At 37.9% G+C, this 26,762-nt stretch overlaps 1 protein-coding gene across 2 annotated transcripts; it reads right to left on the reverse strand.

The window, feature by feature from the left end:
* Positions 1 to 25,850, reverse strand: rel (v-rel avian reticuloendotheliosis viral oncogene homolog). Of its 2 annotated transcripts, XM_033979390.2 has the most exons (11): positions 25,752 to 25,850; positions 25,266 to 25,301; positions 23,696 to 23,835; positions 22,275 to 22,423; positions 20,102 to 20,193; positions 11,271 to 11,411; positions 8,608 to 8,712; positions 7,408 to 7,626; positions 6,394 to 6,465; positions 6,106 to 6,162; positions 1 to 4,946 (listed from the first exon to the last, which is right to left on the reverse strand). In XM_033979390.2, exons 1-11 carry the CDS (start codon positions 25,756 to 25,758, stop codon positions 4,129 to 4,131), a joined length of 1,836 nt encoding a protein of 611 aa, XP_033835281.1. In that variant the 5' UTR covers positions 25,759 to 25,850; the 3' UTR covers positions 1 to 4,128. The 2 variants fall into 2 exon arrangements, with proteins under 2 accessions (XP_033835281.1, XP_055083116.1); XM_055227141.1 differs by lacking the exon at positions 25,266 to 25,301 and having other exon boundaries at positions 7 to 4,946; positions 25,752 to 25,822.
* Positions 25,851 to 26,762: the final 912 nt, after the last annotated feature.

Raw genomic sequence — 26,762 nt, forward strand, 5'->3', positions numbered from 1 at the left:
GTGTGCGAAAAACTTTATTAACAAATGAACCAGTACAAAATCTAAATATTTTACAACATATTATCACAACATGACACAATCTTCTATAAACTGAATTAATATTGTAATAAAAGTGATGACAGCAGGTGCACAGAAAAGTGCTCCTCAGACAAAGAAATAAATGCACAAAATATTCACTCAAAACAGTAAACGTTGGCCTTAAAGGTGCACTAGAATGTTCCACAGTATGGCCTTAAACTATCTTGCACGCATTCAATTGTCTTAATTCCTAAAAATACTGTGAAGCCAGCTTGCCTTTCCACAGATCTGACCTGTAACTTGGTCTAGTGGTGTAGCCTGCACATCTCCATTGTAAGAGATAAATTTAATGCCATACTGTGGAATATTCCAGGCAAAACAATAACATCTCCATGGAGACAAGTAGATGGTATGCCCTCTAACAGCAAAGTTACATGTGTTGAGTGCACCTTTGGATATATGATGTCACTTTTTCCATTTAAATATTTTATGTCAATCTGAAGCAAATAATTTTGATTTGAAGCTAATCTATTTAAAGGCACTGTACCTGATTTGTCTTAAAAATGTGAAAAACTGAACTAGTTCATTTAAACAGTTTGCAGTGGGTCAAAGTTATTCCACACTTGACTCATACCTTCTGAGCATCTCAATTATTCTCCACAATGAGCATATAAGCACTTTTCACAAAAGTTTTCTGTGACGGTAAAGCTAACAACAACAACTAGCTAGCTAACATGCACTTCCGAGTTATTAGATAATAAAACGCTTTCTTCTTAGACACAGACAGTACACAGCAGACTTATTTTAACATCAAGAGCTGCTTATATGATATTACTGTACTGAACCAAGACACATTTTGCTCAAATACATGGGAACAATCAGGTACAGTGCCTTAAAAATGAAAATGTCCATTTAACAAAAAAATTATAAATGGAAAAGGTGACATAACTGATTTATTTAAGGTCAACATTTCATATCTCAGTGTGTTATAAATCTGAGGGCCCGAACAGTGATGTAGATATGACATAGTCACTACACAGAGACAAAGCCTCCTCCACTTTATCAATGGAAATCAGAACTGCGCTGTTTCAGAGCGTCCACGTTTCAGCTCTAATCAGAGGTGGGCGACAGTGACAGATATAATTCTCGATACATTTGGGATTTTTTTTTATAAAGCAGTGGTATTTTTTGCTGTCCTTTAGGGCTGAACAATTTCGGAAAAATATCTGACAACACTGTGATTGTGATTAGATTCACGATTTGTTTTAATAGGATTCTGTCCAAAGTTCACATTTTAAATGACAAAAAAACTGAAATATGAACTAACAAACAGATCTTAACTACAGGATTAGCAGTTTTTATGCAGAATAAGTCAGGAGATTTTGTTGTTTATGGAGGAAATTATGGTACTTCAACAATTACCGGTTTTGTAATTTCTTAATTGCATTCATTCAAATTGTGAGTTCGGTTGTGAATAATCTTGCAGCCCTACTGTCCATAAATGCGCTAAAACCTGCCAGTATATGTCTTTTTGAGTTTTCGTATTGTGGAGACAGTAAACTTAATACATGTTTATATTTATCTTGGAATATATCTTGACACTGCAGATCGCCCACCTCTAAAATAAGGCTTAAGAGTGCGTCACAAAAAAAGAAACATGTATAAGTCTTTACTAAAAAAACAAATAAATCAATAAAACAGATCATTAAAATTCATTATATTATATCCAAACCAGTGCCCACAAGAGAACGAAACAGTCTACAGTCAGACCTGAGCATCAGTAGTACATTCACTTGTTCGGGGCAGAAAATAAACACATTTCCTCCAGTGATATTTCTTTAAAAACAAATGGATACAATGGATGTCTTATTCTGATTGTGTCCACGGGAAAAAAGTAGTACCATATACACCATATCACAGATTGAAACACTACTGATACTTTCCAGGTGATGGCATCAGCATACCCTGAGGGTGTGATGCTAACTGTAGGCACTTCTGTCTCTTTAAAAAAGAAAAAAAAAACCTCAAGAGCTGACTTATCTGGAACTTCCAGCAGGTGGGATGATTTGTGCTGTTAAGTCCCTCTCACAGAAAATTACATTTGCACTGTTTTTCAGGTAGTCACTCTCACCTTTTTTTTGTTAAAAATCACAGGACTATGAATAATCGTACTGATCACAGGTTTCTGAAAACTAGTTGTTTAAATCCATTTTGCATTTGTTTTTCGAGTTTTCAGACAATCTTAAAACTTTTTTTTTTTTAACCAGTGTTTGTTTGCAGAACTCCCCCAGTGTGTGTCACAAAGCAAAGTATCAATAGTTGAATACTTGCCCACCAACCCAAAGGTCAGAGGATCAATTCCCACTAAAGACTACTTCTGTTGTTATGTCCTTGGGCAAGACACTTCAACTACATTGTCCTAGTACAGAGTCTCTCAAACTATTCACACCAAGTACCACCAAAGAAAAGATCTGGCTTTTCCAAGTACCACTAGATCTAAAGTCAATCTGTAGTCCAGGTCTTATCTAGGCCTAAACCAGGTCTAAAAGTGGGCTACATTATTTCCACTGTAGTTCTAAACAATAAATTATCCAAAAGAGGACAAAAAGTGGATAAAATTAACTCTAAGTCAGGCAAAGCCACAAACTAAAGAGCTGTCCAAGTACCATCTGAGGAGGCTCGCGTACCCCCGTTTGAGAAACACTGCCCTAGTATAAATGTGGGTAAGTATAAACGTGAGTGATTGGTGGTAATTGACAGCTTGGTAAATTGGCATCTTCACTTGCGTCAGCGCCCCAGGGCAGCTATGGCTACAACAGCAGCTTAACAGCTCCGAGTGTGGAGTGAATGAATAATGACACAGAGGCTTTGAGAGGCTCTGACTAGCCTTTGTAAATCATATTACGGTTAAGGCATTATTATATAACAAGGTCCTATTAAAGTAAACCTTTGGAGATGTGTTTTGTTTCATTCGCACGTGTTTGAGTGATCCTCCATATTTAAGCTGTCTCTCTCTCAGTGCTCAATCCCCCTGCTTCATGTCTGGTGATCTCCCAGATCGGTTTTTAAATCCATCCCTCGTCAGACTTGTTCTGATCATTTCAGTGACCAAATCTCCATGCATTTGTTACTAGGGCTGCAAAGAATGATCAGAATAGTCACCACTAGTTGATTACTAAAATAATCATATTTTGATCTTCGTTATCTCAACTATACAGATGTTAAACCACATGTCTTTTATAACAAAGACAGTGGTATTATTAAATCAAAATGTCAAAAGAAGTCAGATTAACTTTCTTTAAAAAATAATAAACAATTATGTTTTTCATCCATAATACATTTTATTTGTAAATATTCTATTATCTAGACGCCTTCAGTCACCAAATGTTCAGCCTTTATTTAGTTAAAAATGTATTTAAAAATCTAAATGTACAAGCTTTTGTTTTTGCCTGATTAAAAGTACTTTAGTTGCATTCTCTGCTATTGCTAAAGTTAAATAATTGATCTAGAAATGTAGATAATTCATAATATATGCCCATAATTTGTTTTCTCTCAATCTAATAAACCTAGTTAGTTTTGATAGTTTTGATAGGAAAGTAGGGATGCACCGATATCGAATATCGGTTGATCAGATATTAGTCCCATGATATTGGTTGAACCAGTATCCTGATTGGGCAGTTTATTGGTTGTAATAAAACCATTTACATGCAGATGCTGGTGTTTCATAATGTTTGAATTTGTATTCATACAAAGCTGTTCAATAGTTACTTGTTGGATGAATAACACAACTGGATAAATTTTGTAGCGAGTCAACTGTGTTTTGATGTAAATAAAATGCCTATGCTGGCCTCTGTTAATATTGGGTATCATAAGATACTAAAGTATCAAGTATTGATATCGGTATCCGAAATAAAAAGCTGTATTGGTGCAAAGGGGAGCACTGAACCCTGTTCAAAAGCCTTATTTTTTCACCAGTTTTGCTTTTCCAGCACAGCTTGACGAAATTCTGTTGTCTTGCTGCAAAAAGCCTAATACCTTCAATATAGACTTTGCACCTCCCAAAGATAAATACCATGATCAGACCAGTGTATTTAAATTTTAACCCATTTGTTATTGATTATTGTGACTGGACTTTAACCAGTCTTCCAGTGTAGCGTAATGTGTGCCTGGCTGCGCACTATTGCTGTTTGAATATGGATTTGCCAGATGTTTTAGAGGCTGGTTGCTACTAATATCTACTCCCATAGCCCCATTACTACTGGAACGAGAAGGCTGCAAAGTTGTATAGGTGCTATTTTCTCTTGGCGAATGCATTGCAGTATCTTGCCCTAACGTTTGCGGTTCTTGCTTCATTGGGAAAGCACTTTGCGATCCTCCAACTAAATTTTGTAACAAGTTGTCCCCATCGAATTGCTCTAAAAAGTTAAACCCAAGACCAGTTGAACCACCTCCATCACTGACCCCACCTCCCCCTCCTGGAACTGCCCCGTCAAAGCCACTCTGAATTGGGTTGGGGCTGCTAAATGTTGGCCATTGCATCTGGACGGTTTGGTTTTGATTGACAGGTGGGTTTTCAGTCATGATTACGTCTCGTTGCGGTAGATGGTACAGAGGTTGTGAAACACCTTGGTTAAGTTGTGAGTCCAAATCCTGTATGGACAGCTGTGGAAGAGAGGGATTTTGGTTTGGGTGGTTGACTTGTGTGCATAGATTGCGTTGTAGGGAGGCTTTAACAGATCCCTGGTTGATGGTGACAGAATCCATTGGGATATTGGAGGGACTGGAGCTAGGCCACGGAGAAGGGGGGAGGGTCTGGAGAGTAGAAGGGGAGTGGAAATTTGAGCCGAAGATCGAAGTATGAGTAGGAGGAGGCTGCTGCTGCTGGTGCATTGAAGCGATCTGCTGACGGATGTACATGTTACCCACATCTGGAAAACAAGAAACAAAATGTAAAATTATGAATAAAATCATGACCACAACTTTTTGGCATACTCTCTTCGGTTATGTGTTAAAGATGCACCGTGGAATGTTTCTGTCTAATATTAAAATTCAAACCACATAATATAAAGAAGAATAGGGATATACACTATTAACCTCTCGGTCAGACTTAAATCGCAAAATTGACCTCGACTAAGAAAGGGGATAAAATAATTTGTATGGCCCTTAGTTCACTTTTTTTTTTGACACAAATGTTTGAGAAGAATGTAAGGAAACTAGGCAGGCAGGTGGCCAGGGACACAACCTACCTCAGTTTAAGCTGATAATCTACCAAAAAAAAAAAAAAAAAAATCATTGACAAGTGACAATGTAGGCACCTGTTACATGCAGGCTTAGGGAGTGTGCAGTTACTAATAGAACATAAGACTGTAATGGGCTTGTCTGTATAGAGTGACTTAAAGGTCCCTGATGGTTTTCTGATTCATGGTTATACTTGGTCTCCTATTTATTTATGTTAAATGGTGGATGGCTTATGTTGCTGATATGTTTCTTTGTGTTAAAGCATGTGACCCCCTGTCCCAAGACAAATAAGGGAGACAGGATTATCTTATCTTAATACATAATTTAAACAAAGATATGCAAAATAAAGTCTCTTGTGCAGTCCCCAAGTGCATTGTGATCATCACCTGTGGGAAGAAACTCCTGCTGTGGCGCATACATTTGCTTCACATATATTTGCATACAGTGGCACTTCACCTTTGGCTCTGCCCAAATCACAGAGTTGTTCTCTGATTGGGCCAGATCAAGCAGTGGTTTCGAGACTGCACCAGTCACAATAGCAGGAGTCTTACAAGAGTTCATTTCTCTTGTGAGTTTGTGAATTCACAAATATCTGAAGAATTTATCTTGCTGCTCAAGGTTAAATCCAACCTCTCTGGCATATTCCACACTAGAAAATTATATCTGCTTGTAGAAAAGCAGCTGGCCAAGTTACATTTCAGATCAGCACAAACGTGAGCCTGACAACAATAAGAATGCTTATATTTTTGAGCAATAACGTAAGGCTAGATAGAAACGTTTAATGCTATTTTGTGAAGGATGCTGAGGTTAGTGGCACATACAATATGGGATGTGTCTGTGGTCTCTCACCTTTCCGTAGACTTTTAGAAGCTGTTGCCATTGGTCTGTTCAAACTATAAGAATTCACTACAAAAAAAAATAAAAAAAAATTGCAAGTTTTAATTTCTTGTATAAAAAGATTTAAATCAATTTTGAACTTTTATCAATGAATAATATATTGGTAAAATGTATTAGTTATGTTTAGAGCTACTGTAGACTACAGAAGTGGCTTTGCTCTGCTAAATGAGCACACATATTTAGATCAGAATTCAACATAATTTTAATTGTACAGGTCTCAATATCACCATTCTAACGAACCGTGTGACTGAAGTGTGGCGAACTTCATCAGGTTTTCTTTTTTGCGTTTCTTCTCATTGTAGCCATATGGATCTGGGAAAAACACATGAAGGGTAGGTCAAAAATATTGAGCAGAACATTGTGTAATAATTTCAGATCCTTTATTATCCTGGTACAAAATAAAAGATAAACAAAATGATGTGTTAAATTGCCATGCCTTTATTTAAACAAAATTCTGAACATGTTGTCTTAAATATACCTAGGAGCATTCATATTTGAGAGAAGACAGAAATCTGAACAACCAAAAATGGGGCTATGCTGTACATAAGGGTGGGACAGTTTCACTTTAAAACTCCTCTCTTTACGGCTGGGTTTATTTACACCCACCGCCTCAAACCAGATGAACAGAATTGAAAATGGCTTCTGGATTTGAGCATTTTGATGTCAAAACAGGGGCTAGATTATTACCTATGAAACATTTTCTACCATCAAAGGTGTGTATGACTTATGACCGCTGGTTATAGTTTAACTATAACTATAGTTATAGTTTAAAGGGCCCATGCTGATCTATGCTATAATGTTGTTTCCTCATCAAAAACAAACTCAGAGCTGTGTTTTGTTCAGACGTGTTTAACACACAAATCCTGCATTTAGAAGTTCTTCTCTTAAACAGAAAACACTCTGTGGTTATACAGGAAGTGCTCCACTGTGTTTTTAAACTCCATACCCTTTTACTAGAAACATTTCGATAATTTCAACCCTGGAATTGCCAATCTCTACTAAACAAAAGATAAAAGGAGCTGTTAACTTGAAAGTACTGCTTCAAGACATCACAAGGTGGAACAGAACATTTTGAGCTTTGGAGATGTAGACAGACTAATAATAAAGTGTTACTCAAACATGTGTGAATGAAACAAAACACAACTCCAGGTCTGTTTTTGAAGAGGCAACAACATTCTAATGTGGCTTAAAGCTCACAAGAGTGAATATAATATAGAACATTTAATACTGAGCCTTCTTTAACTCCAGCCTCACCTTTATCGTCGGGCAGATATCTGAAGTCGATGGGTTCGCTGACCTCCTGATCCGACGGCCTCCTGAGCTGCATCTGCACCATCACTGCCTCAGTGATGGACGGATTATAATACCCTGGGGTTTTGAACACTATTGCCACCTGTCTGTGAACATCCGCCTGCGAAAATGAACCTTTAGCCTCCCATCCGTCTGCTGAGAAGAAACGCACCTCGATGTCATCTGTGAAAGAGGGAGGGAGCGAGAGAGAGTGAGAGGAGGGGCAGGGAGGGAGGGAGGAAGAGAGGGGGTAAGAAAGAAGTGAGGAGAGAAGGGGGAGAGGAAAGAGGAAAAGATAGGAGAGTAGACAGAAAGAGCGGGAGGGAGTAGAAAAAGGGAGAGGAGAGAGAAGAGGGAGAGAAACAGAGGAGAAAGAGAGATGGAATAAGAGAATAGAATAGAATGCATTTAAAAGGGAAGAGAGAAAGGGACAGAGAAAGAGAGGAGGGAGAGAGAGAGAAGAGAGTGAGAAAGTAGGGAGAGAAAGAGGAAGAGCAGAGAAGGTGAAGAAAAAGAGGAGGTGGTAAAGAGGAGAGGAGAAGGCAAGGACAAAGTGAAAGAAAGGAAAAGGACAGAAAGCAGAGAGGAGTGAGAGGGAGAGATAAGAGGGAAAGAAAGAAAGGAGAAGGAGAGGAGAGACAGAGACAGAGAAAGAGAAGGGAGACGAGTGAGCCAGAGAGAATATATAATATATTATATATACTGTAATAGTATAACTGAAGACTGAGGATATGAATATAGAAGATATATGTTGTTTATAACTGAGTAGACGTATTATTGATACTTTGCAGTGACAAAAAACTGGTGGAATGTTCAGCACCATGGTGGCACAATGCACACATTCACAAACACTGCCAAAAAGTTAGTCTAAAACTTAAAAAAAAAAAAAAGATTTAAACAATACATTGCCTGTGATCAATACGAGCATTCACGGTCCCGTTTAGGAGTTTGATTTTCAACAAAAAAGGTGAAAGTGACTAACTGAGAAACTGTTGGCTAATGCTAGCTAGCTTGTGACTGTAATTTTATTTGAGAGGGACTTGTCTATCATCAGAACAAAATCAGCTCACCTGTTGTAGTTTCAACCCTATTGGCTGACATTGGCTGCAAAGTATCAATACTGAGCAGATATATCTTTTTAACTGTAGACTGGAGGCACTGTACCTTTCTGCACTTTGTCACAGAGGAGGAAGATCTCATCTTCACCTTTGACACTTCCAGTGTTCCTGTTAACTCTGCAGATCCTCAGCTCTGCTGTGTTTGGAGATCCTGGGGCACAAACAAAAAAATATACTGTTGTGAAAGGTCATTTACAACAGACACGTGGTTGAATGCACAGATTGTATTGTATTTGTAAACATTATTGTCCCTGTGATTCCACGATTTGAATCAGAACCAAATGTGTGTCAAAATTTGGTATGCAGACTTACTACAGCAACACATACATGGGCAAACCACATGCATTACGCTCTAAATTTATTTAGAAAAACATGGGCCAAACCTGACTCATTTCTATTTAAATGTTGTTTCTTTGCCTATAATATTCCACAATTTTGCATAAAACTTGTTCCAAAGTAGGCTTTGACTCTAATTTCACCTCTAATTTCAGCTTCTTAACATGAAGTTTCCCAATTCAGTGGATCAAAGGCAACTGGACATAGAAGGGGACGACACACGTGCATGGCCACTGGGGTTGCTACAAGAATCAAAAATCAGATACTAATCAATACTAAAATTAGTATTGAAACTAGATACTCATTTGAGCAGATATCGATACTAAAAAAAGCCACATTCACAGGACAGAAATGAACCTTTCCTGAATCTTTAGAATGATCTTGGGCTCTATCAGAACAAATATACCAGGACTAGAATCACATAGACTATTATACGCCCATGTACCACTATGGGATATACCTGGATGTCTGAGGGAATACACAGACAACATATGTATGGGAATCTGTATTGAATTCCTTCCTATTATAAAAAAAAATTATATATATATATATATATATATATATATATATATATATATATATATATATATATATATATATATATATATATATATATATATATATATATATATATATATATATATATATATGTCCAAACTGTCCAAATTTTTCTGGACCAAAACTGTAAATAAGTTTTAAACCTTGGTAAATGTCCATAAACAAATCAATTACTGCCAGTGAATAGTACTGTCTGTATTTCCACCATTTTAGTTTTTGTTTTACAGTTGCAGCTGAGTTGAGACACTGGTCACATGATCGGTCTAAAGAGGAAGTGTGCCATGGTAACGCTGCTTTTTTTGGGGTTAGAGTTTATAAACTACTTCCTGTTTCAGTCTCTAGGAGGAACCCGCCTGTAATTTGATCCACGTCCACACAACTTTAACAACATTTAATAATGAACTGAATGTACCAAACTGTTTGGCAACTTCCATATGTGCCACATCACACCTATGTCTCAATCACAGCAATGTTTTCTAAGAATCCAGTTAGATTCTGGTGGAGGGTCTGCCACTTTATTATTAAGATGCCTTGAATGTTCCACAGTATGGCATTAAAGGAGACATGCTATTATGCAAAATCACCTTTTAACCATGTTATAGTTCTTTCCCTTCTTATTTACCCAGTTGAAGTTATATTTGGCGTGATTCGTGCATGTTTGTTCACTGTCACTGGTAAGCTCTTTGTAGTTAATTTGTTCTCCAATTTTATTTTCTAAATCAGTGATACATGTAGGATACACGATCTGTAGGATGCATGGTCCAGCAGAGTGACATTTTGTTGAGATGACATTTAAGGCAACGTCCCATTGGACACTACAGTTTTCTAATATTAAGTTGTTTTAGATCAATATTGTGATTTAAGATGTCCAAATTATTGGTAACTTGCAGCTAATAATCAACATTCCCTGGGGATGTGAAGCTAACTTTATACATTGCTCTGTTTGAAGCTCTGTTAGACTTGAAGTACAACTGTTGAGCTGGTTTGTGCTGTTAAACAAGTCTCTTACATATAAAATTACAGTCACAAGCTAGCTAGCATTAGCCAACAGTTTTTCAGTTATTCACACTCACCATTTTTGTTGAAAATCAAAATCCAAACAGGATCATGAATGCTCGCATTGATCAAAGCCTCCTGAAAATGTGTTGTTAAAAAACATTTTGTGTTTTTTCTTGAATTCCTAAATTTTTTGGACAGTGTTTGCTGCGTGACTTAACAGCAATGTATCAATAGCATAGTGATCCACAGATGCCATAGATTAGAACTACATAGCAGATAAAAGCATAACATTTTCATGGAAACAAGTAGGTGACTCCACCAGGTCAAGTATTTTTTTGACAATAAAACACCTCTAATCGAATAAATGGAAAATAGACATACTATGTTTGAGGCACGTCAACACAACTCTCACAACTAAAACTGTTTAGGCAACTTCTACTTGTTACCCATCACATTATGTCCCAATCACAGGAATGTTTTGTATGCATCCGGTTAGATTAAAGGTACACTATGTAACTTTTCTGGTGGAGGGTCTGCCACTTTATTGTCTCCATGAAGATCTTATTGCTTTGAATGGAATGTTCCACACTATAGCATTAAACGTTCAAATTAAACGTTCTTCCCCAGTTTTGGGGGAGCAGTAATTGTAGTATTAGCAGTAGTATTAGTTGTATATAACTTACTGTCATAAACTGGATTGGTGGTGATAGGATTCAGAACCCTGGTGTACTGTAGTAGTAGTAGCAGTCGTAGCGGTATCAGCAGCAATAGTAGAAGTAGTAGTATTCATAGTATTAGTAGTTTTATAAAACTTACTGTTGTCATAGATTGGATTGGTGACAATAGGCATCAGAGCTCTGGTGTACTGTCCGTTCTCATCCTGCAGATAAACCTGGATACACAGACGCACCACATTCAGGTCGTACTCCTCTGTCTGCAGCAGCTGCTCTCTGGGAACTGAAAAACAAACAAAGAGATATTAGTCTACTGTACAGTAGGTCAATACTAACCATACATATGTATCAATATCCAGGTCTCACAATGACACCATTCTGTATGCTAGCCTGGACAGCCTAAACCACACACGTATACAATATTTTATTGATCTGGAACTAGAGTTGTCAAGTCAAGCATCAAAAATCAGATACTAATCTATACTAAAACTAGTTTCAAAACTAGATACTCATTTGAGCAGGTATTGATACACACAAAAAAAAAAAATCACATCCATAGGACATAAATGAACCTTTCCTGAATAACTTTAGAATGATCTTGAGCTGTATCAGTACAAATATAAGACAAATAGACTAGTAAAGGCACATGGACCACTATGGAACCAACCTGGACACTGAGGGATGACACAGATATAAGGCCACATGTAATATACAAGAAAGTAATACAATTTAATGTTGAAAATCACATTCTATTATCTAAAATTTCCTATTTCGATTTCCAAATAAGCTTTATGTATACACTATATAACAATTGTGGTGTATATCAGTCTAATGCCATACTGTGGAACACTGTTGCCAAAGCAATAAAATCTCCATGAGACATTCAGGTGGCAGACCCTCCACTAGAATGCATCTTTAAATACAGGTGTTGTATAGAGTGTTGGCACGATACTAAAATTTCAAACTCAAATTTGATACGAAGGAATAGACTCAATACTCAATACTGTTTCCGATATCTATGTGGTCATACTACATACTTATTTAGATACAGCTCAAGATCATTGTAAAACTATTCAGGAAAGGTACCTGACGTCTTCTTAGTGCAATGACAGTGCAGTGACAGTGCACACTCTGTAAAGTGTGGGTGGATGTGTCTAAAACCTCACTGTGGCTGAACCTGAACGCGTCACACCTCGTCCTACATTCACGGCGTTCACGTTTACACATTTACCACGTCACAGAGGGCCTCCGAACACACCACAATGAACACGGAACCTCCTCTGTACAAATATATTCCTATACACTGCAGCAGCTCTCGCTCTCCTCTTTCATCGTCTTCTTTCTCCCCCTCTTCTTTCCTTGCCTTTATACGTTTATCTCCTCCCCTCTCATTTTCTTTCTCTGCCCTGTCTCTCCTTTTTAAATTGTGTCTAATTTTTTTTTTTTTTATCTGTCCTCTTTTTCTGGTCCACTCCCTTCCTCCTCTCCCCCATCATTGTATTATTCTTTACTTTGTCTCTACAAGCCTTCCTATTTCTCCTCTCTCTTTTCTTTCTTTCACTTCCATTTCCCTTATTCTAATCCACTTCTTTTGCATACATGGTATAAGACTAGTGCAAAAAACCTATGATCTGGCATGTTTTAGGCACTTTTTAGAAGAAAACACAAAGTTGACATTAAAAAAGAAGATACAGTGAATTTAAATACAATAATATTATATGATGAAATATAGTAAATTATGTTATTTAAAGGACCAATATTAAACTATTTTCTGATAGTTGTTGTTTCCTAATCAAAAACATACCTGGAGTTTTGTTTTGTTTCATTCACACATGTTTAACACCAAAACCTTGCGCATATTTAGGCTGTGTTCTTCTCTCAAACTGAAAACACTCTGTTCTACCTTATGACCTCATCAAGTGGTAACTGCTCCACTGTGTTTTAAACTCAAAACACCTTTATTACAATCATTTAGATGATTTCACTCCTTGCCAATCTACTTAACTCAAGGTAAAAGGTAGCTGTTATATTGAAAACTACCACTTGATGATATCACAAGATGGAACAGAGCATTTTGAACTTTGGAGACATAAATAGACTAATATAAAATGATGTGTGAATGAAAAAAAACTCCAGGTGTGATTTTGACAAGGTGACAACATGTCTTAAAGTTCACAAGAAGTTTAGTCCTACTTATCATTAAAACATCTCCACTGAAACAATAATACCTCTCTTTTGTCTGAGCCTGAATTAAAATCAATGAAAAATGTGCACAATGTGAAAACAAACAGCAGAATCTGAGACAGAGGCGAAGCCAGGACACTACAGGTTCAACCACAGGTCTTTGCATCAGAGATCACTGCTTCATACGAACTCAACACAAGAGGCAAGTATAAAGTTTGTGTTCTAAATTATGTGAACGCATTTTAAGATATTATGGAGGTTTGGAGGGGCAAGAGTAGCATTTGTTAGTACAGTAACACTAAAAGAAGTGGCAACAGTAGAGGTATGAGCAGTGAGTATTGTCCAGCAGAAGACACACAGGAGACAAAAAAATGTAAAATGTTACTTTAAAGGTGCACACTCTAACATTTCTGGGGGATGTTATTGCTGTGGCTGGAATGTTCCACAGTATGGCACTAAACGCATCTATCTACTAGGAAACTCAGTGGTGGTAAGCTATGTTTGTAGCCACAGCTGACCTGGGGTAGACTGAGTACTCAGACACCACATTCATTTTAGGTAAAGTGTGTGAAGTCTCATCCAAGTACTAACCAGGCCAACAGTGCTTAGCTTCAGAGAAGACAAGATCAGTACTGTCAAGAGGGTATGGCCACTTTAGCTAAAATAGTATTATCAGTAGTAGTAGTAGTAGTAGCAGTAGTAGTAGTAGTAGTAGCAGTAGTAGTAGTTGTAGTAGCAGTAGCAGCAGTAGCAGCAGCAGGAGCAGCAACAGCACCAGGCTTGTATAGTAGTAGCAGTAGTAGTAGCAACAGCCATAGACATAACAGTAGCAGACTAGGTACATGATAATATTTTGTGTTGACGAGAGACGTGGTTGCAGAGGTTTGGTGTTTGTAGGTGGTTAGTTATTCACACTTGAATGGAGAATCTGTAGGAGGGAAACACATTTGTGATGGAACAGAGAAAGCCTGAACCAGAGGTAGCCAAGTATCGGGTCGGTGGTTGGGGCAGAGCAGGTGGGTATGTGGTCAGATTGACTCCGCACCTGCTACTTGGGTCCTATAAAATGTATGCTTAAAGGCCCCAATTTTTCCCACATATTTGGGCAAAATTAGCCTTGCCCCAGTACAGGCGTATTGTATAAGCAGCTCTTGAGACGCAGTGAGGTGAATAATTAGAAAGCTCGGAATGTGTCAGGACCACTGCAAACTGAACTAGTTCTGTTTTTTTATTTTTTTTTTAACAAAAAATCAGGTACAGCACAAAAATCAGGTACAGCACCTTTAAGTCCCAGCACCTAATTTTACCATCTTCAAACAGTTAAAGATTTTATTCTAAACTGTTGGTAGCAATCCTATATGATTCTTCACTTTTGTAATGCACAACCTCATTCACAGTTTCTGATTAGCACTCACACCTCACAGCGAGACTCCCAGGCTGCCCAGTGTCATGGGTTTCCTCCGGGCACTCTGCTTTCCCCCATCAACCCAAAACATGCACAACAGGTCAAATCCTCCAGGTAAGATCATCCTGACCAAGACTAGCTCAAGATTTGGAGATGGGTCCCACTGCTCCTGACAGGTTCAACCCAGAGACACAGAAGGATGGATCAAATGCAGAGGACACATTTTCCTACGAGACAATAAAGTGACCCTAATACATCTGTTACTATACATTTAATTCATACAAGGTGGGTTAAGTGTCCAAAATGCTCAAAGATACAATGGCAGCATACACAGTTCTGACATGGAATCTAACCGACAACCTTTGGGTTAAAAGATGACAACCCTATAACTGCCACTGTTGCAAAAAATAAAAAATAAAAATACAAGCATTGACAACCTTTGCAAACAACTATGGGGTAACCTTTATATGTGTATCTGATCTACATCATAAGTGCTAATATAACATTCAAATTAACACATTTTTTCTCTGCAGAGTAAAGCGTGATGCATTCAGGCTCCTGTGGTGTGTTCGGTGACGGAGGAGATCTTTGACAAGTGGGCGTCAGTGGTCTGAAGGAGTGACACAGAGTGAGAAGGGGGAAGCAGCCACAGAAAGTAACTCATGAATCATACCTTCACAAGTTTGGATTAACCCTTTATAACCTGGTTCAAGTGGGGTATGAGATAAATCAGAGCAATTTTAAGGTAATAATAAAATTCTTCACACAGATCTAAATGTTAAGGTTAAGATTAACGTACGCATTATTGTCCCCGTAGGGAAATATGTCCTCTGCATTTGACCCATCCTTCAGTGTCTCTGGGTTAAAACTGTGAGGAGCAGTGGGACCCATCTCAGGATCTTGAGTTAGTCTTGGTCAGCCACCCAGACCCAGGGAGCTTTTAGTTTAGACCTCTGCAACATTGTCTGAAATGCATGGGATGAGACGTGTTTAGCGCTGTGAACCTTTAGTCGTTTGGATGGATTGCGTCTTAGTCGACCAGTGTTTCTCTTAGTCATTCTATTTAGATTATACAGATATTTACGGGACAACAACAGAAAGGGGAAGTGAGTGAGTTAGCTGAAGATTTGGTATTTTGGAGCATTTATATGTAAAAAGGCAGATTAAACTCATGATTCACAGTTCAACCAGTCTTTATATAAACACAATGTTTCCTAGTACTTTTTTCTGTATAAATAATTGTTTTTGCATGAACTCCCGTGAAGGTGTAGTCTTGTGAATACAGTCTGGGTCAGACAAATGGAGACAAATGATAGTTTTGAGAGCTTTGGCATGTCCCCTTTTTAGTCAACTAATTGATCAGTAGGACATGTCTTTAGTTCAATACAGGCCGATATGTATTAGTTATTATTATGTAGTTCAAGTGCTGATAGTTTACAGAGTCACCAGCAGTGTACTTTTATGACAAAAAATGTCTTAGTAAATTTGAAAACAAAAGTAAAAGAGAAGCAGAACTCAATAGTCTGAACAGATTGGGGAAATGGTAAAGAAAGAGATAGTAAGGAGGAAATTGACTACCGTGGTCCCTCATTATATCACCTTTTGCGGTCTCGCTGTTTTGCATGCTTTTTTACAGTATATGAACGTGCATTGTGTTCTGTGTCCTGATTGGCTAAGGGACGTGCCGTGTCTCCTGTACAGTACAGAATGTGTTCCGCCAAATTTACATAAATGTTGGATCTCAGTGTGACTCTGAAGTGCTGTATGTTTGCAAGTTTTCTCCCCGACAAAACCCACAATGTCGATGAAACGTTCTGCAGCGATAAAGGGACCTGCGCCCATGGCCAAAAAGATTGAGGAAGATCCTAACCATCGCAGAAAAAGTGGGACTTCTGGACATGCTGAAGGAAAGTAGAAGTTATGCGGCTGTAGGGCGCCATTACGGAATAAATGAATCTTTGGTTCGTCACATAAAGAAGGAGGAAAATAACATAAGGACGACAGAAGCAATAAGTTTTAACAAAGATGCAAAATGGGTTGTAACTGCAACAAGACCATTGTGTGGATGGTGTTTGCTTTAGCTTTGTGGATCAGTGACTGCAGGAAAAAGAACATTACGAGACACTACAGTGGATCGGCGCCAGGACGAAGAGGCGCGGTCAGAGGAACTGTGAAATACACGTGAGTCACTATTAATCATTTCTCATGTGTCCAACCTCGTAGGTTGATCATTAAAATTAAATTTGTTACAGTATTTCTAAAAGCTGTCATTTTTATTTACAGTACAGTATAGTATTTGGTTTCATTCTATAATACTGTGCTTATTTTCAAAGGTTTGACCTTTAAGAGTGTTTAAACAAGAGAGAAATGTGAAATTGTTAATGCCCGTCTGAGAAAAGTGTATAAAGTGTGTGGAGAGGGGTTTTACAGCCTTAAAACATATATAATAATTGTAAAAAATAAAGCTTTCTACTTCGTGGATTTCTCCTATTGTGGGTTATTTTTGGAATGTAACCCCCACGATAAACAGGGGACCACGATATTTAGTTTAGTTTTTGTATTGCTCAAAGATCCCTTGCAAACTGCACTCTAATGTGGAGCACGGACAGACTACTTTTCTAGTTCAAGATAGTACATAGTGCACCTTTAAAATGACTGCTGTCACTGAGGTGAAGGGAATCTTGGAATTTAAGTTAAAACCACAAGTAAATCAAAATAGGAAAAAGCCTTGTTAAAGAGTATTACACTTGTTAAAGAGTATTACACTTCTATGGGGTATTAATTGCTAACCTATTACATATGTAGATCACCATGTTAGCACTTTTGTTTTTGAGACTTGAGTTTCCCGAGTCTGCTCTCCAGGCTAAGTCATGCCCCCTTCAGAACACTATCACATAACAGTTGGCTTGCATACTGCTAATGAAACTATGACAAATGGCATCAAGTGTGTGGAGTTGCAGTGTATCCTGTTTTTTTTATATGTATGTATAATTGCAGTGTGGGAGTTTGTGGGCTTGTGGTGTTGGCTTGTGGGCTGAACCTTAGACAGAATTGTACTGCTAACTATAAGGAGGGTTTGAATAGGGCCCAGGAGAGATCGCCAGATTTCTCAAACATGCATGGATAACATATAAAACCTCTTCAGGCTTGCTTATTATGAGAAAACAATATTGTAACATGGTAGAAAGCTCAAAAAAGTCAATTTTGCATAAGGAATACAGTAGGAAGTAATGCTAAAGAGTAACATAACATTACAATAAAATTCCATATGAAATTAGGAAAGTGTACAAATAGAATATGCAAAGGACCAAGAGGGAAAAGTGTGATTAGAATAATGTGATTTGCTGCTGTCTCAGTCCTGACTAAAACCAGGAAGTCCAGACCACAAACTCCAGTTCTGAAATCGCGATACTGAGAAGTGACTGAGAAACCACTGCCTGTAAATCTGTAACATTGCTGCAAACAACATGGACAGTTTAGAGTCATTTTATTTAGAAAGCTTTACACAAGATGCAGTTACATAATATAATAGGGCATAGCATCTGTGCATTAGTGCATGCTGAAATGTAATCTTGTGTTATACTAAACTTATTTTTTGTAACTTTAAAGAGGGGGTATTATGCAAAATCTTTTTTAGCTTTCTACAATCAACCATTGTTCCCTCATCAAAAACATGCCTGAAGAAGTTTTAGATATCATTCATGCATGTAATTTAGCGAGCTCTCCCAGGCTCTATTTGAACCTTCCTTATGGTTAGCTGTATGACTCTGTCCAATGTTCAGCCCACAAGCCAATGTCATCCATCCCTAAAGTACAAACACAACAGGAGAATTATATCTAGCGGTATAGTAAATAATAGGAAAATGGAGTAGATTAATAAGAATAAAATACAGTCTATGAAAACTGTAAAAAAACAAAACTATAAAGCTAAAGCTATTATGTAGAATAAGTGACTAGTCCCAAACGTGAGACCACTCGCTGCAGCAGAAATGAAGATATTACTTTTTCTTCTCTGTGATCATGTCTCTCTGGGGAAGCCCCTCTGTCTTCCCTCCTCCCCCTCCCTTTCGCACCTCTATCTCCTCTTATTTCCCTTCCTCCTCTCTCCCTCCTCCACTCTCTCCCACTCTTTCCCTCCTCCTATCCTCACTTGCTCCTCTCTCACCCCTCCCTCCCCTTTTTGCCCCTCCTTACCCTGTCTGTCTTCTCTTTCATTCCCTCTTCTTATATCTTACCCCACCTTTTCCTCTCCCTCCCTCCCTTCTCTTATCCCTTCCAATCTCTCCTCCATCCTCCTCCTATCTTCCCCCTCTACTTTTTGCTCCCTTATCCCTTTCTCTTTCTTCCTCTCTCTCTCTTCTACCTCTCAATCCCTCCTCCCTATTTTAAAATCCGACAGTCCCAGCTCAATGATCTCACGTAGATCATTGAGCAACTATGTCCAAGAATGAGGAAGTACATAACAGCGCTTGTTAGTACACGAGAGAAAAAGAGACAGAGTCAGACAGAGAAAGAGAGAGAGAGAGAAAGGAGGGGGGATAGACATACTACGCTTTTGTCTGCAATACGGTGTGACACAGTTTATAATTTTGAACATTTTAATTTGGTTAAAATGTTAATAAAAAACTGCTGAGCCAATTTCCGCCTGCTCCTTTATATTACATCACCTTAAATGCATCAATTTTAATTTATATACTAGAGCAACTTGAGTAATAATTGCCAGTCTAATTCAGTTCAAGTGTAAGGAATACAGTGGTCCCTCGTTTATCTCGGGGGTTACGTTCTAAAAATAACCTGCAATAGGCGAAATCCACAAAGTAGTCAGCTTTATTTTTTACAATAATTATATATGTTTTAAGGCTGTAAAACCCCTCACCACACACTTTATATACTTTTCTCAAAGAGGCACTAACATTTTCTCACATTTCTCTCTTGTTCAATTAATTAGTACTGAGTCATGCATATTTCAGTTTCTCTGACCGTGCCTCTTCGTCCTGGCACCTCTCCGCTGTTGTGTCGATCGAACATTTATGTAAATCTGGCCAAAAAAATTCTGGACTGTACAGGAGACACGGCACGGAGGAGACTAATTAACAATGGTCTACAGTCCCTTGGCCAATCAGGACGCAGAACACAATGCACGTTCATACACTGTAAAAAAAGGATAAAAAAATAGTACTAAAAAATCCAGTGAGACAGTGAGACCGTGAAAGGTGAACCGTGATACAGCGAGGGACCACTGTCTCCTATATACTGAGCTTCAAAACCTGGTATAGCACAAATTACCAGCATTACACAAACTAAAGTCATTTTGATAATAGACTGGATTATATTAGATATTAAACAATAAATCAAATAGATCAGACATTAAATGGTGGACTGACCGTTAAAGGGGTTGATTCCTCTGGTGATCCTCTGGACGATGGAGTCTTTCACCTCCCGTCGCCTCACGCACTGAATGCCCAGGTTCTGAAAACTGACAAGAAAATAAAACACATTCACTTTATTTATGTTACAGCAGTGGATCTCAACATTTGTCTCTTACGGAGCCCTATTTCTCCAACTGAAACATGGCATAATTCACAAGGATCGAACTAATTTTGTAACCATCATCATCATTAATAACAAAGATTAGTTTGGTATTAGATCTGCTACTACTGCTGCTACTAGTTCTGCCATCATGTCCTAAAGCAAGACACTTCTGCCATTTTACCTAATAAGAGTGTGGTGTGTGGAATGAGTAATCGATGGTGGTCTAATGGGACAGACTGACATTGCCTTCTTCAGTCTACCCTAGGGCAGCTGTGGCTAAAATACTAGTTATATGGAGTGAATAAATAATGACCATGGAGCTTTGAGAAGTCTGTTAAGCATACTACAAGTGCCAGCCATTATTTTTATAATCACTATTACTACCTAAAGTACTGCATTTACTGCAACTATTACTACTATCACTACTACTAATAAGTAACTAATACTACAACAAATACTTCAACTACAAAACTACTACCATAACTACTTCTGCTAGAGCATGATGTGAATGCTGAACCATAGACATAAACACTTTCATTGTTCTCTGCTGTTTGTCATTCTGAAAACACGATGCAACCAGCCAGTCGGCCATCTTGTTTTTCAACACTTAAAAAACACATTAATGATTTAAATTTACAGCAGAGGACAGAGGCGTCGCCGTAGAAAGGATGAAAAGCTTTTTAAAATAACTTTAAAGATTTACAAGCATGAACCACATGCTATACGCAAATTATACACTTGAACAGTAGACGAGTAGACACTGAGCGTTCCCTCTTATAAATAAGGATGATGTCACCCGGGGAATTCCCACAATACATCATCACAAACACGATGCAACAAACTCTACTACAGATACAGCTAAAAGAAACATCTGAATGGTCACAATTAGCAAATGATCTAGTCCTTTGTGTCTCTATGGGGACTTATTCTGTTTAAAAGCTACTAACCCTAGTTTAGACCTCTACAAACATGTTCTGAAATACATGGGATTCTTGTATTAGTTTAACAGCCATATTTCATTCCTTCAAATGTTAATGCATGTGGTTTGTGGAGAAGAAATTTTGACAATTTTTTGGGTTAAGTTGCCAATAATTCAAAGTTTGTATTAATTATCAATAGGAAACTAATTTTGAAAGACTATATAAAATAAAATTGTACAAATTTCATCAGTAAGTTTTATGCAGCCAGATGATAAGAAGTGAAAGTGACTAATATCATTAATAGAAAGGATATTAATTACAGTTGAAACCTGAAAGTGTTGAGTCATTGTGAAGAAGTGGATGGATATTTACTAGAAAGCTTTTGTGTTTCTATTTGATGTATCTCAACCTATGTAATTTTTCTCATGGAGTGTCTGTCCCCTGCTTGCTTTAACAGAGATGGTATTGCTTTGCTAGGGAGGTTCCACAGTATGGCATTGCAGAAGAATTACATGAAAAATCTGCATTCTTAATATGTGTAGGCTCGCCTCTCCATAGATATAACTTTTAACCTGGCCCGGTGGTTTTACCTGGTGCTCGTCTTTATGGAAATAGATAAGTTTAATACCGTACTATGGGACATTCCAGGCATAGCAATGGTGGTTCCTCAAAGTGCACTTTAAGAATACCAAATTTAATTTTCAGTGAACCTTTAAAACTCTGTATTGCATTTCAACAAGGAACACTATATTTCTTCCACAGCATAGGGGGTAGGTGAAAACAGAGATTTTTAGAGAACTCAAGCCTTAAATGCAGAACAATACAGGATTACACATAGATGCATGAATCAATCAATGTAGGAACCCTGTTGTGACATGGTTAAAAGCTCAGAAAAGCAGTTCAATAAACCCCAACAGATGCGTCTACTGATTTGGTAAGATTTGGTGTTGCAACCAGTGTTGTTATCAAACCCTACTGATTGGGTCCCGATTATTCAATAATTGTGACTGATTAAAGTTGTACTAATTGCCCAGCCCTATACAAAACAATCAGCCTATGTAGTTTTTACTCTAATGTCAGATGTGCTGCTGGTTGCTGCACTCACGCGATGACTCTTCGGTCCGGTCCAAACTCTGTCTCGTAGATGCCGTCTTTACAGTCTTTTCCCACCAGGTCGTGAGGATGTGGTTTGTACGGTTCACTCTTCGACACCAGGGATACGCGCACCTTCCCTTTACCGCAGTAGTTCAGGATCTACAAAAATAGGTTTCAATTACTGTATTATCGTCCACCATATGCCATACACAAGAGTAGGGCTGTAGTCGATTAATGAAATTCTCAATCAACTATGTCCTGCTAATCAATTAGTCAAGTAAAAGGGGACGTGGCAAAAGCTCTAAAAACTATTACGACTACACCTGTACGGGAGTTCATCCAAAAACAACTATGTATGCAGAAAAATGTACCAGGAAGCAATGTATCTATATAAAGACAGATTAAACTTGTGAATCATGAGTTTAATCTAAACTAGAAATACCAAAAAATACCAAATCTTCAGCTAAGTCACTCTCCCACTAATTTCTCCTTTCTGTTGTTGTCCCATACAAATCCTCATAATCTAAATAAAATTTGATTAGTTGATTAATACATAATATATTATTGTTTGACTAAGACACCATCGACTGGTAAATCGACTACATAACTAGTTAAAGGACTACACAAGAGTCTATTTTTCATTCTATTCACACATACATAACTATACCCAAAGACCAGCTAATCAGGCTGGGGACTATTTAAAAACACTAGCAATTCATGGATAACTACTGAAGAACTGTATGTTTGTTGAGTTTTGGAGTCAGAAAGTCTCTAAAACTCAAACCAGTTGTAGAAATTAGTGGAGGACACAGAACAAACTGTTTTTCCATTTTATTTTTAGACAATACAGTTTGTTATTGCGTAATGGTTTAAAAGATGGTTTGTGTTGAGGCCATAACATTTGCAAAACCAGGTTAACAACTGACTCTTTCTTAGAGTGACAATTTGTCAGCTAAACTACCCTACTAAACTATAGCACTGACCTGTATACTTAGATGCGGTAGTTACCTGCACATTGGCGGGCGCGGTTGTTGTTGTTGCTGTACAGGTGGGTGTGGTTGTTACTAGTATATTAAAATGGAACTAAACACCAAAACTCAGCCCACAACCACATTTCAAACAGAGCTGCTAAACTAGGCAGTACCTGGAGGACTAAAAAAAAGAGTGAGAAAGGAGGAGAGGAAGGATCTGGAGGTATTCGTCTAACAGGTATCCACACTTCAAAATCCACCCAGGTGTTTGTAATCAGAAACATCTTGCTCAGGGCAATCACCAGCTACTGGGAATTGCAGTGGCCACTTGAGGCCGCACACATTTAATGCTATTCAAACACCATATACACCGTTTAACTGTGGGTAAAAGCCACCCCCAGTTACCTGTAAACTGGGGTGATTTTTACCTGTATGTTTGGAAAGTTGTGGTGGTGGTTACCTGTATGCTGGGGTAAGTGCGGTTATTTTCTGAGCTTTTCTCTCCGGGGATACTTCCAGCAGAGCGACCCTCCACTCTGTACCTGAACCTCATGCCTCTCTGTTTGGGCTGCTCGAAGATCTGAACCTCTGGCTCACCCACTGGGATACACAACCAGGGAGTCAGTTATTAACAGTCAATAATAACAGTAATAGAAGCAATTTTCAGACAGTAGAAAGTAGGGCTGGATCACTTGCTGTTTTTGTGGAATCCTACTTCAGTGATTAACTGTGATTTGTTAACTCCATCTCACTCAGACCAGGATAGGGCCTGGCCAGTGGGATAAGTGGATGGGTGGAAGTGTCCCTTGTTGGAGCCGCATGAACATAATGCATTGGCTTTATATAGCACCTTTCATTCACTCCATACTTGGTAGATGGTAAGTTACTATTGTAGCTACAGCTGTCTTGCGGTAGACTGACAGCCACAAACATGAAAGACCCATTCATTTTATCTATAATGAATCTACACCAGAATATCTAATAACATATTAATGGCAATTTAGCCTCTAAACTCACTATAATCTGAACCCATAATATAGAAAATATGAGATTTTTTTTCATTTTTGTGAGCAATATATTGAACATTTCAAAAAAATTTAGGGGCATTAACATTTGAGAGACAGCTGAAATATGAACTGTTAAACTAATACAAGAATCCCATGCATTTCAGAACATGTTTGTAGAGGTCTAAACTACAAGGTTGGCAAAATAATACCAACAGAGAAAAATCCCAAACACTGTCTTACTTGCAAATTGTGAATTTTATTAGGACATCAAGTCTTAATCAAAATAGGCATTTTATAATAGGAGTCTATGAAGAGCAACGCGACAAACTGGCTTGATGCAAAAATAAGAAATCCACCAAAGTTAATCTTCTCACTAATTATCTACACTAATAGGCCATTCACATGGTAAAAAATAGATATTATTATTGAATTATTGCATATGATTTAAATTAGCTATTCATGGTGTTGGGCATAAACTGCCATTTAAAGGGTTAATTGTTTATAGTAATGTATGGAAACTTAATTTGTGGAATACACAATTTGTATAAAACACTCCCAGTGTAAGCATTTTTTCTAACCTATAATTTGACCAAGGTAAATCCATATAATCTGCAAGAGAGTTTAAGATCTAGGCTTATAATTATTCATAATTGACCCAATAGTCCACTTTTTCAACAGCACTAAAGTACTACTGTGAATGTGACTGACTGCTATTATCAAGTCCAAATAACAAAACCTGTCTTGTATCATTTTTGACCTGACAACTTGGACCTTTATCAAAAATCTACTTAAACGTGTTTTGTACCTCCATTTTGTATAGTCATTCAAAATAAAGACCTTTTTTGGAACATTTAAGCTTCATATTTGATAAAAGAAGAGTTGAAACTGTTACTTCCAGGTGTGAGATATCATGCAATAACACCAAATGAGGAAGTAAGAAGGATTGTTTTTAGCACTACTAAAGTTTCAACTTGTAGAGACAGGCGGGTTATTAGATTTTTTATAATAATAGCTTGCACTTACTGAAATGTGGGTCTCTTAGTATGGAGGGCCCAAAAACTGCAGGGGATAAAACAAGGTAAATTAAACAAATTACTCAATTTAAGCTGCAGAAATTGCTAAAAATGCTATTAAAAAAATGAAAGAAAAAAAAAAGTTATTGGCTATAGTACCAACTAGTACTAGATAAGTACTAAATCGTATTTGAGTTGCATTTATTGTAAGTTGCTATCAATAAAGCAACTGCCACTTACGCAAAAAGAGGAAGTTTCACGCTTATCTTGTAAAAACAACTTTGTAAACCTTTGCAACACGTTAAAGAAATTTAAAGTGTACATTTAATGTTGCCAAAATGAATTAAACTTTGCTTTATTAGCGTAAAAGTGTTAAGTTTATGGATAAGGCGCAAAACGATGTAAGTATTGAACATGACATCAACTTGACAGCACTGATCTCAATACACGCATTATCAAAGTATAATAAATGTTGATTCAAAGTGTTAAAACTCACCGTCCATTGTAGTAGGATGTCAGTATGTCCCGCTTGGGTGTTGGTTACTGTCCGTGTGTGAAAATAAGGCTTGGATGATTGATGCAGAGAGAAAAAAGTGAAATTTGGCAGAAAAAAAGTCAACCGGGAATTCCCCCCCCTCAAGCCCCGCCTCCTGGACTGAACAGACCAATCACAGAGCAAAACTTTACACACACACACACAAACGCACACATCAAGTCCCGCCTCCTGGACGGAACGGACCAATCATAGAGCTTAATTTTACATACACACTAAGCCCCGCCTCCTGAACGGAACGGACCAATCACAGAGCAGAACTTTTTATATACGCACAAATAAATACATACACATTTACACACACCCACACCCACACACACAAAGACCCGCCTCCTACACTGAACGGACCAATCACAGAGAGAATTTTACACATACACGCAGATAAATACAAATACACACACACAAAACACTCACAAAGACCCGCCTCCTGGACTGATCTGACCAATCACAGAGCAGACTTTTACATACACACTTACACACGTACACTCACATATACACACAAAGACCCGCCTCCTGGACTGAACCGACCAATCACAGAGCAGAATTTTACATAGCAAGGAATTTTATGTGGGGGTTTTGGGAGACATCTGGTGGTGAAATTGAGGATTGCAACCTCACTGAAGGACAATGTTTGTTATTTTCAGAGGTGGGTAGAGTAGCCAAAAAATGTCCCCAAGAGTAAAGTTACTTTAAACAATTGCTCAAGAAGAAAGTATTGGTCCATGAAATTAGACGAGTAAAAATGTATTTGGCCAAAACTACTCGGGTTTAGACAAAACATCAGATTTATAATTATGATAGTAGATGGAAAATCGAACCCTTAATAAATAATGCACAGGCCGCTCCAGCAGAATTGAAGGATGCAAAGGACAAATTTCCCTAGTGGGCCATTAAAGTGTACCTTAACCTTAGAATGAGAAAAAAACAAATCATATCTAAAGGAGCGGTTCAAGC

This window comes from Periophthalmus magnuspinnatus, chromosome 15 (assembly GCF_009829125.3).
Source record: "Periophthalmus magnuspinnatus isolate fPerMag1 chromosome 15, fPerMag1.2.pri, whole genome shotgun sequence".
Lineage (NCBI taxonomy): Eukaryota > Metazoa > Chordata > Actinopteri > Gobiiformes > Gobiidae > Periophthalmus > Periophthalmus magnuspinnatus.

What these genes read in the sequence shown, in the direction of transcription:
- rel (XM_033979390.2), bottom strand. An exon ending in ACTAAGAGACCCACATTTCA is followed by an intron (nt 23,836 to 25,265) that starts GTAAGTGCAAGC and finishes TGTGTATCCCAG; the next exon opens with TGGGTGAGCCAGAGGTTCAG. An exon ending in TTCTAAAAGTCTACGGAAAG is followed by an intron (nt 4,947 to 6,105) that starts GTGAGAGACCAC and finishes CTTGTTTTCCAG; the next exon opens with ATGTGGGTAACATGTACATC.